Source organism: Sinocyclocheilus anshuiensis, unplaced genomic scaffold (genome assembly GCF_001515605.1).
Source record: "Sinocyclocheilus anshuiensis isolate Anshui unplaced genomic scaffold, SAMN03320099.WGS_v1.1 scaffold1836, whole genome shotgun sequence".
In the NCBI taxonomy this organism is placed as follows: Eukaryota; Metazoa; Chordata; class Actinopteri; order Cypriniformes; family Cyprinidae; genus Sinocyclocheilus; species Sinocyclocheilus anshuiensis.
Genome location: NW_015555949.1, coordinates 270,249 through 280,276, shown reverse-complemented (window position 1 = coordinate 280,276; position 10,028 = coordinate 270,249). Strand labels below are relative to the sequence as shown.

Below are 10,028 nucleotides of genomic sequence, written 5' to 3'. Positions count from 1 at the left end.
CACCTCATGACCACATGATGGATGGATGGTTTGAAGACCAGTTTTCTTTTGTCTGTTGATGTATTTCCCAAACAAAAAGCATGGATGAAACATAATAGCCACCAAAACATGACTTGCTACTTGCTATTGCTAATGAGTGGCAGGTGCTATTAGTGGGAGGGATGTTCTCAGTCTAGAGAACATTTGATTGGACAAAATGTATATATGGCCTTAGTTGGTCCATCGTTGCTCCATTTTCCCAGTTCAAGACTGGATTTGAATTGTGGAAATATTGGATTTGAAATGTAAATTGTAGTGTAGGCCTATATATAAGAATATAATATATCTGCTACAATTGTATTTTGTCATCCTTCAGGACACCAGCATATACAAATCTAGTACCTAACAACAACAAAACATTTTAGATTCATGGGGTCTAACTCAGACCAGTAGTGTCACATGACAAGTTTGTCACATCAAAAACCGGAAGTAAGCACTCATGAAAACTATATTGGCGGTCCAAAACCTTTTTTTTTCCTGGTAGTTAGTGGAGTTCCCCTTTAGGTTCTTGTTTACACATACTTGTTGCCCACAGCAAATTAGTTTCTTCCAACACAGGCATTATTTGGATGGTGAGATTCTGCTAAGATGGTATAGAATTAAAACATGTTTGAGCTTATATTAAGACTGCAGGTTCAAATCTCCAGGAAGTCAAACACAGGTTAGATGTTCAAACACAAAGATGTCATAATAAAAGTTATGTCAGCTGCAGGTAACCCCCTCTCAGGTGCTTGTTCCCATGGCAACTACAATGTTTACAAACATTGTTTTTTTTTTTTCTGTTAACCCGGAAAAGACCTCGACTTCATACTATTTCAGTCAAATTGAGTGGGTTAACCAAACACTGGAAGATGTCCAAAAAAGTCCCGTGTTGGGTTGCAAAGCAACATCTTTGGATGTATTGTTGGCGTATCTGCATACCACTTTTTTTTTTAATACCATTAATATAATTTAGTATATGACATTCATTTTAATTAAACTGAAACAGCTCCAAAACAAACTCAATAGCATGGATTTAACATTCTGATTTGGGTCATTTGCTGTCCCAAGTTATAAACTAGGCTTTGCCAGTTAACAATTACAATTCAAATTACATAATAAAAAAAAATAATAAATAAATAAAAATAACACGGTTAAAGATGTATGACCCTGCTGGGGGGGGACAAAATATGAAACAAGCTTAAGCTGGTTGGCTTGGTTGGCTGGTTGTTTATCTGGTCTTCCAGCCTGGTCATAGCTGGTTAGCAGGCTGGTTTTAGAGGGGTTTTGAGAGCCATGTGTTGTTTAATTGACAGCATTTGAAACTAATGGGACAAACCTTGAAGTAAGTGTTTTTGGGCCGAAAAGGTTTGAGCCTTTTAGTTTTCTTTAGGGACAGTTTGAATACCTATTTAATAGTAATTAGCATATAGCTAATTCGAGGTCATCCACATTTCATTCTGACTGAGTTACAGATCACAGTGTTAATGCTGCAAGTATAAGAGACATGATTTAAATGTATAATAAAAAAGACATATTGGTGAACAGAACACCTACTTCAACCTTAAACCAGCCAAGACCAGCTAACCAGCTTAGGCTGGTTTTAGCTGCACATAATATAATCAGTTGTCATAAATTTCAATATAAGCATTGTTGACTGTTATACACTAACTCACTAAACTATCAATAAACTGTAAAAAAAAATTATAATAAATAAAAGTGTTCAATTAATCTAGACTCACTCGCATTCACACACAAAGTCGTACGCAAACACGCACAAAAGCTTCCACCATTGCGTCTTCATATGATGTCAACAGAGATTAAACTAGTTTATTATTTTTAAAGAGGAAAAAAAAAAACGCTAAAAGCAAGTCTTTTTTTATACTAGTGATTATTAAATTTGTACAACCATTCAGTCTGCATTACATAAAGAAATAATTCTACATCTTTGTTTCTTTCGTATTTTTGGTACTCTGAATTATACATACAAATAACAAATACAGGAACTTTTTTCACAATGCATATAAACTGGGCCCAAAGAAGTCTTTCAGGTGTATACGTGAGTGTGTGTGTGTGTGCATGTGTGTGTGTGTGTGTGTGTGTGTGTGTGTGTGTGTGTGTGTGTGTGTGTGTGTGTGTGTGAACACAAACCAATTGCCCAAGACCTATAACACATCCAGAAGAGTAGCTGGAAGTCTGTGAAACAGACCTGACTACAAGTTTTAATGCATTACACACCATTTCCTTTCTACTTTTCTTCTCCCTAGATTTCGTCTCTTACTTTTCTCGTCATTCAGATAGAAATCGTGGTCGCGTCGCCACGCCGTTCCATCGTCCAGGTTTGAGTCGTACCCTTCTTATCATTAGCTGCCCACGGGCATTTCCTGTCCTCGCCTTTTTTCATTTTGCGCTTTAAAAAGTCTTCATTAAATGTATTTCAGACTATTTTTTTACAAATATATGCAGAGTTCATCTCCTGTTGTCATTCACAGCTCGATTCCTCATGTCTCACGGGGACGAAGAAGAGGAGATACGTAGAAGAAGTAAAGGAGCGGGTTCGGGAAATAGAGGAGGTTTGTTTAAAGACTCGTAATGTTTGTGCCTTGATGCCCACAGGAAAGATGGCATTTGTACACAAATGAAGGTTGACATCAGCGCGAGGCTTCATGATTGGAGGGGCGATGAAGAAAGTCATTGTCTTTTCTCTTTCATTCTCACTGTCTCTCCCTCATAATGTGGGGTTCGAGGGGTTTAAGCGGGGCATACCGGGGTCTTGGGGGGGGGCTTGTAGCTCAGACGGAGCACGTGAGAGAGCTGGTTCAAGGTCGGAGGGTTGCGGTTGTGACAGGCTTCAAGGTTAACGGTGCTTTGAGACGTCCACCGTCGGGAGATTGGGCAGTCGGAGGTAGAAGGGCGCTCTAGCCCATCGCCGTCACCATACTGGAAGGGTGGTGAGGGGCGAAGGACAAGCTGGAGGAGGGGTGCATGGGGGTGTGCGTGGTCAACATGTGGCCGGAGTGTGAGAAGGGAGGGAACGAGGTCATGTGACGCGACAGGGCGGCCGGGCTGAAGGAACTGCTCTTTTCCATTAAGCTTTTGGAGAAATCCTCCATGCTGTCATGAGACTTTTTGCACTTCTTGGACTTGCTGGACATCTTCCTGTTCCGGGTCTGGATGCCCTCCTTCTTCATGGTGAGTGGTCGGTTGATCTGCGAGGAGAGAGACGGCAGACGTTAATAATGGCCACGGTACCATCCCACTTACATAATAAGACAGGAGCATAATGGAAAAATTCGGACATTATTTTTCATCTCATAACACATCCAGAGGAACACTTTATTGCTTTGAGATTGGTTCTTCATATTTCAGGAGACCTTAAACCAGTTATGTTTCTTTTGAATATTAACTTAATCTCAGATGTTTCTCCTAAAAATCCTTAGGAGAAATAAAAACAGACACAAGGGAGACAATTCATAGAGTTCATAATGAAATTTCTGACAATTTTGCAGACTTTAGTAGATCAGAGCACAGTTTTTCTAAGAAGAAACATCTGAGAAGCAGAAGACCTAAAGGGATTCATTTTACTCATGTTGTTCCAAAACTGTATGACTTTCATTCTTCAAAAAAAAAATTTGAAAATGTCACAGTGTTTTTTTTTTTAATCCATATAATGAAGGTGTGGTTTTGGACCCCATTGACTTTCACTGTATAGACAAATGGAGTTGAAACATTCCTCAAAATATTTTCATTTGCGGTCCACAGAGGAAATAAAGTTGTCCGGGTATGGCCTGAGTAAAAAATGACAGAATTTTCATTTTTGGGTGATTTATCCCTTTAAGCAAAAGTCATATTCTTTCAATCTAATCTCTGGAATTGCTGTCTTGGGGAAACAACTGAGATATTAAACAGATCTCATATATGATATCTCCTCCTTACGGGCATATTGAAAGCTGACACCCTTTTAAGACACAGTTTGTGGGATTAGGATTTGGTTGAACAATGTCGTTCACTTCACACACTCATAGTAATACTTTGAATCCAAGCATGTGTAATAGAGCTACACTATATCGCAGATATGTCGGTTTCTCTGTTTGAGCAAGCGGGTCTGTATGTATGAGTGTGTGTGTCGGGTCATATCAGGACTAGGCTGGATTTAGCATCTGAGTTCCCTGACACCAGGCATGGACGGTGCCAGACTCTGGCCAGACTCTGAAGCGCAGTGGCACTGTCACTGCCACATCAGTCTGCCAAAGCCTGCCACTTTCACCCCATAATTGGACTTTCTCTATCTCCCTCTCTGTCTTAAAACACTCTAGATGCTTTGTGCAAGAGCTATTAAGTGATACTAAAACATATTCCTTTACAGGCTTAATGCGTTTTACTTTATTTTAAGACTTTAAGACTTAATAAACTGTGAAATTTCTACTTTTATTTTACCATTTTGATTTCTAAAAGATCAATAAACACTTCAAAATTGTGATTTTTTTTGCAAACCTGTGCAAATTGTGTAAATACTTTCCTGTATAATTTAGTCATTCAGTTCACTTAGTTTCAGTATTTCTGAATTTGTAGCAATTTTCTAATTAGTTAACATCAAATTGAATTATATAAAAACATATCTGCAAAAACTGTTCTCTAGATATCTGCATTGACGTCTGTTATCGGAAAACCCATATTGGCCAACCACTAATGTAAATGTGAGCGAATGTGCCAGTGTCTGCGTCTGTGTAAAGTCACACCCCAAAGTAAAACTGTTCATTTAAAACATCTCCATTGGGCATCACAGAAAACACATGCTTATAGCCGTCGGCTATAAGAAACTCTCTTAAATGTTATTCAGTTATGCTTTTTTGGGGTTTGAAATGACCACATAAAGATTTTTTTTTTAGAAGGAAACGGGTCAGAAGTCTAACCCCAGACTGACAGACATACAAATACAATCACAACTCAGTTCTTCTGACAAATCCCTGTCGGCTAAATGAGAGATGGGAGTGGTTGTGATACTGCAAACATGCGAGTTAGTGAAGAACCCTCTGGAGAGAGCTCAGCTCAATTTAGCATGCAAAATCTGGAATTTGATTCAAAGCAGGCCGACCTGAACAGAAAATAGGATGTACCAAAACAAACTCATTTTCCAATTATCCAAACTTTTGGTTGTTTCAAACGATAATACATGTTATGTGTTTCCCTGATAACCTAGGTCAGGTTTAGGGGATTTATTTTTTCTCGAGTTCTTATGAAACAGCCAAAACCAACATGGCAAAATGATTTAAAAGGGTGCGCTTGTGTGACTAGTAGGGGAATGTAACAAGAGTATGGGGCCTCAAAGTGTGATGATACAGGATACCAGAGCTGATTAGGTAGAATGAAAATGTTCCCCGGCATATGTTTAACATAGAAATACCACCAACTGCAGTGTAATTCAATAGTACAACAGTACTAGCAGTTTAGCTCTAGCATAATAGCCATAAAAGTAAATAATAATATGAGAAAGAACAAGACGAATCTCTGTATGTAATTGACTCTAGCGGCTTGAGACCATTGGGGAACATTAAAACATTTCAGGTTCGCAGATTGGGTTAAGCTGTCCCTGGGGTGCGAAAATCACAATACCAACTACTATAATAGGGCCAATTGGACAGGACTCGGAAAACGCAACAAATCGGAACTTTTTTGATGAAAAAAATATTTGATGAAAATAATATTATAATGGTCGTTTAACATAAGTTCTACATTTCATTTTTGAGAAGTCAATGCATGAACCTTGTTGTGAATGTTGAAAGAAAGAAAGAAATAGAATGAAAGAAATGGCATGAAAGCTGCCATCATGCAAAGAGAAGATAGAGATAGAAAATATCTTACTAGATAAGTGTAAGACAGCTATGGAGCTTACGTTATGTAATTTGTAATAGAGGCCGCAGGCATTGCAGACGGGATCGCCGTTCGCATTTCTCCGCCACAGTGTCGTCGTGCTCGTTTGACAGTTTGCGCACGAGGTCCCCGCTCGTCTGGCAGCAGACTGATGGACATACACACACAGAGAAAGAATCACGATTATTACACTCATAATATAATAACTTAAGATGATGATTGCATTCCTACAGTGCTAATGGCCCCCAACCCTCCTGTTTCCTGAAGCTGCAAATGGTTTTAAGCAATGCAGAAATATGTCAGAGGAAAAGAGATCTCCATAACACTGGTGCCTTAAACTCTAGGGTAAAAATAGTGCCTTGCGCACATACCCTCTCAAACCTAAATATTTACAGAGGACATGAAAGCACTGGTTTAAATAGTGCCCATTAAAGCTGATGACATTTTCCCGTTAAATGATGGAGAAACAGCGGCTCTGCATGAAATGGATCCATGTTTAAACATCAACCTTCAGTTAGATATTAGCAATCTTTATTCACATCAATATGCTGCACTAAAATACCTTGCTCTAAATTAACATGCATTGATTAAAAGCAGTTAGAATTATTCATTATAAGCAGTTACTGGCATAATCCAATATAAATATAATATAAAACAAATATAAATAAGTAAAAAAAAAAAAAAAAGAGTAAGTAAAAAGTAAATATAAAAATAAGTAAAAAGGATAATGGAAACAAGGGAAGACTCAAAAGAAATGCAATGAATTTGTAGGGATCAGCAACATATTTTGAAATGGACTATGCAGAAAGAAAATTCATGCTGTGTTCTCGGTTAACATACAGGAATGCTGAAGGTATGTACTGACATGACAAATTATTCTTAACTGTGTCGTTTAATTCAGTTTAAAGCCAAACGATAATCAGTTAGCGACGTTACTTATTATGACTGACTGTTTGTTTTTCTTTCTTTTTTTTCTAACGGACTCGTTTGTAAATTACAAAATACAGCTCAATTTTATTGGTAAATAAATTAAATTCAAACACATTAGTCAAAGAGAACAATATTTGTTCTATAAAGGTAATTCTTTATTCCTGTTTTATTCTCCTACGTACTATTATTTTCTCTTTTTCTAGACTATTTGAGCATAGTGAAGATCAATCTGAAGTCGTGACTCCTTTCTGCGTGTTCTCGCCCGTATGTTTAGACTGCGGGAGAGAGCGCTGTTGTTCGAGGAGTTTTATCAGCAGAGCTCAGATATCCGCCAGTCTTTTCCTGAGAAGTCGGCTTTTCACATTAGAGAGGGAGAGAAGGCCGATGCCAAAATAGCAGCGCTCGGACTATTTCACTGCGCCTCAAGAGCCTCGACTCTATCCAAAGCCCAAAGAGAGACGCGTCTGTGCTGCCACGCCATTGAAAAGCACAGAGTCTCTCTCTCTCTCTCTCTCTCATTTATTAAATCCCTGTGAAACAGTGTCCCCTGATGAATGGCATGTTGTCAGAACTGAACCTAATTTCTGCAGACATATTTGACCTGTTGGAGCTGATCGCCTCCCACGCGTACTCATTTGAGATAAGCGCTCGTTTCACAACACTTTGAAGTCTCTCCGTGACAAATTTCGTTATGCTGACACAGTGTCAGCAATATTTGCGATCAAATAAAATTGTCTATGGATTTGTTTCGAGCAGAAAAATAGAAGGGGGAAAAAAAAATTCGATACATAAAATGGCATTATTATTATTATTGATGATAATAATAATAATAATCATAATAATCATAATAATAATAACTGCTATTGCTTAATCTTAAAGAAATGAGACCTGCGCTTGGCGAGTCAATTTCTTGCAGCTAACACTTCTTCCTGGGTAGAAAAAGAGAAAGAGACAGAAGTGTCATTAATACAGTGCAATAGAGCAACATACCAGCCTCCGCTTGGGCTTGATGAGGGGTCGGTTCTGTCCGTTCATCTTGTGGTACAGTCCGCAGGCGTTACACAAATAGTGACCGGTGCCATCCCTCCGCCACAGAGGAGTCGAGGTGGCCCCGCAGTTAACACATTCTCTACCTTCTGCGAACACAGACATACACATACGCATGCACAACTGATTTTTTAGAACCACTAAAACACACTTGCATGCACACTTAAGCACAACTACACAGTCATAGGCCACGCCACTAGTGAACATACTAAACCCCAGTGGCCAGTCGCTTTGATTTATTTTTAAAAATACTAATAATTACATATCAATATTATACATATAAACAATATATTTACTAATAATTGTATTAATATTACAGACATATTGCACACATTAAAAATTACAAATAATTAATTATGCATAAAAATACGAAAAGGCAATATCAAACATTCACACAGGCTAAAGATTCGCATTGATCAAAAATAGTGAATATGGAAATGCATTAATAACATTATTATTACTACTACTACTATTTTTAATGCATTACCACATACAAAGCATTCTCTAATATGACATAACATGAGCTTAACTCCTCAATCGTCAAATATGACATCATCTGATAAGATCTACAAATAACTTAGCGGTTCTAAAGTAGGCAATGCTGTGAGAATGTACACAGAGATGGGTCTTATCAAACGTCTTATCAATACTGCAGGCTCTAAACAACGATGTCTTGAAAATACTGTATGATTTATTAGAAGAGGGAATCGCAAATATAATATAGCTATAGCTAGATAAAGTGGCATGACTCGATTTCCAAAGAAACAACCTCCCGGTTCATTAAACCATGAGAATAAGAATAATTATTTGTGAAATGTTAAAGCAGATTTTAGGATCTAAGGCTGAAATATTGTTAATTAAACAGATTCAGTAGCAGTAAGTGAAAGCGTCGGTCTAATTAACTCATTGTGTAACCCGCTCTCTTTACGTAATTAAAACACCGCAACGTTTGATTGGCATTCTTTCCGTTTGACTGACAGGTGAAGGGTGCACGCTTCACATGTTCAGTGACCCACGCCTCCGGTCGCTCTGCTAAAAACAAGCTCGCCGTGCAGCCCACCCTGTACCCGGCAGAATTTCTGCCCTCATGTGTAGAGCCAACGAGTCTCTTTGTGCCTCTGCTTACTGCCCCAAAAACCACAGAGCTCGCGAGTACACCTCATATAGTGACACACACAAGTGCGTAAAAGAGGGTTCTGCTGCATCTATAGAAATCACGCAGTATACCATTTTGGTTCAAACTAAAACCTAAAGAACGTTCTGTGTGTGCTTAGATACAGTCTATGCTTATTGTGCAAAATATTTATTGCACATAAAACAGAAAACGAATTAAATAGCAATGATATGTATCTAAACGTTATTAAAAATAATAATAAATTAGTAACACACAAGTTAAAACGATTATAAACTAGAGCAGAATAGATATTGTTTTCTCATATCATAAAAATCAATTGCAAGGAATGGACCACAATTTACAAAATGGTCCGTTCGCTAATCGCATTTGAAAAGCTGGTTGACCTTTTGAAATCATTTTCTCTGTGTGTTTGGGTAACACTCTGTCTGTGCATGTCGGCCGTGCATTGCGCCAGCTCATTCGTTATTCCGAGCGATCCGCGGCTCATCCGGACTCTATCAAAGTTTCTGCGCAAAGTAAACAATGCAACTGTCGCGTGCAGCAGTCTGAAAATAATTGGATTAGCTTAAACACATAAACGCGAGAGAGACGGGGCCGTGCGCTGCGAGGCACGAGAGGAGCAAGAGATGAGAGAGAAAACACACGCACACACACACATCTACATCCGGAAAACCCAAGCGCTCCGCTTTAAACGTGTAGCCTCATCTGCATATGCTGAGCGACGTTTAATAAATCAGGGAAGCTAATTCCGCTTTGTAACTAGACGACATTAGATATAATATTCTTCAAAGCGGAATATAATCACGGAATAGTGCAAGGCAGGCGTGTTAACAAATCTCTAATATCTGTAAAAGAACAAGTCTACTGCGGATTGATCGTTTAAACTGATACCACAACAAAAAACCGAGATAATTACATCATAAATTAATCAAGCTAACAGGATTATACAATAGCTCAAATTAATTATATTAATTAAAAAAAAAAAGTTTCACATATGCATATGCATATATATATATATATATATATA

At 38.2% G+C, this 10,028-nt stretch overlaps 1 protein-coding gene across 6 annotated transcripts in view; it reads right to left on the bottom strand.

The window, feature by feature from the left end:
* Nucleotides 1-2,104: 2,104 nt before the first annotated feature.
* LOC107675980 (transcription factor GATA-3-like) overlaps nucleotides 2,105-10,028 on the bottom strand; it is a 15,846-nt gene continuing 7,922 nt past the window's right edge. For 4 of the 6 annotated variants that reach the window (XM_016470492.1, XM_016470491.1, XM_016470494.1 and 1 more), the window contains 3 exons: nucleotides 7,810-7,955; nucleotides 5,912-6,037; nucleotides 2,105-3,227 (listed from right to left, as the gene is read on the bottom strand). In XM_016470492.1, the coding sequence (XP_016325978.1) occupies nucleotides 2,937-3,227; nucleotides 5,912-6,037; nucleotides 7,810-7,955 (563 nt within the window). In that variant the 3' untranslated portion in view covers nucleotides 2,105-2,936. Of the gene's footprint in view, nucleotides 3,228-5,911; nucleotides 6,038-7,707; nucleotides 7,749-7,809; nucleotides 7,956-10,028 lie in introns of all 6 variants that reach the window. The other 2 variants (XM_016470495.1, XM_016470496.1) reach the window with 1 other exon arrangement.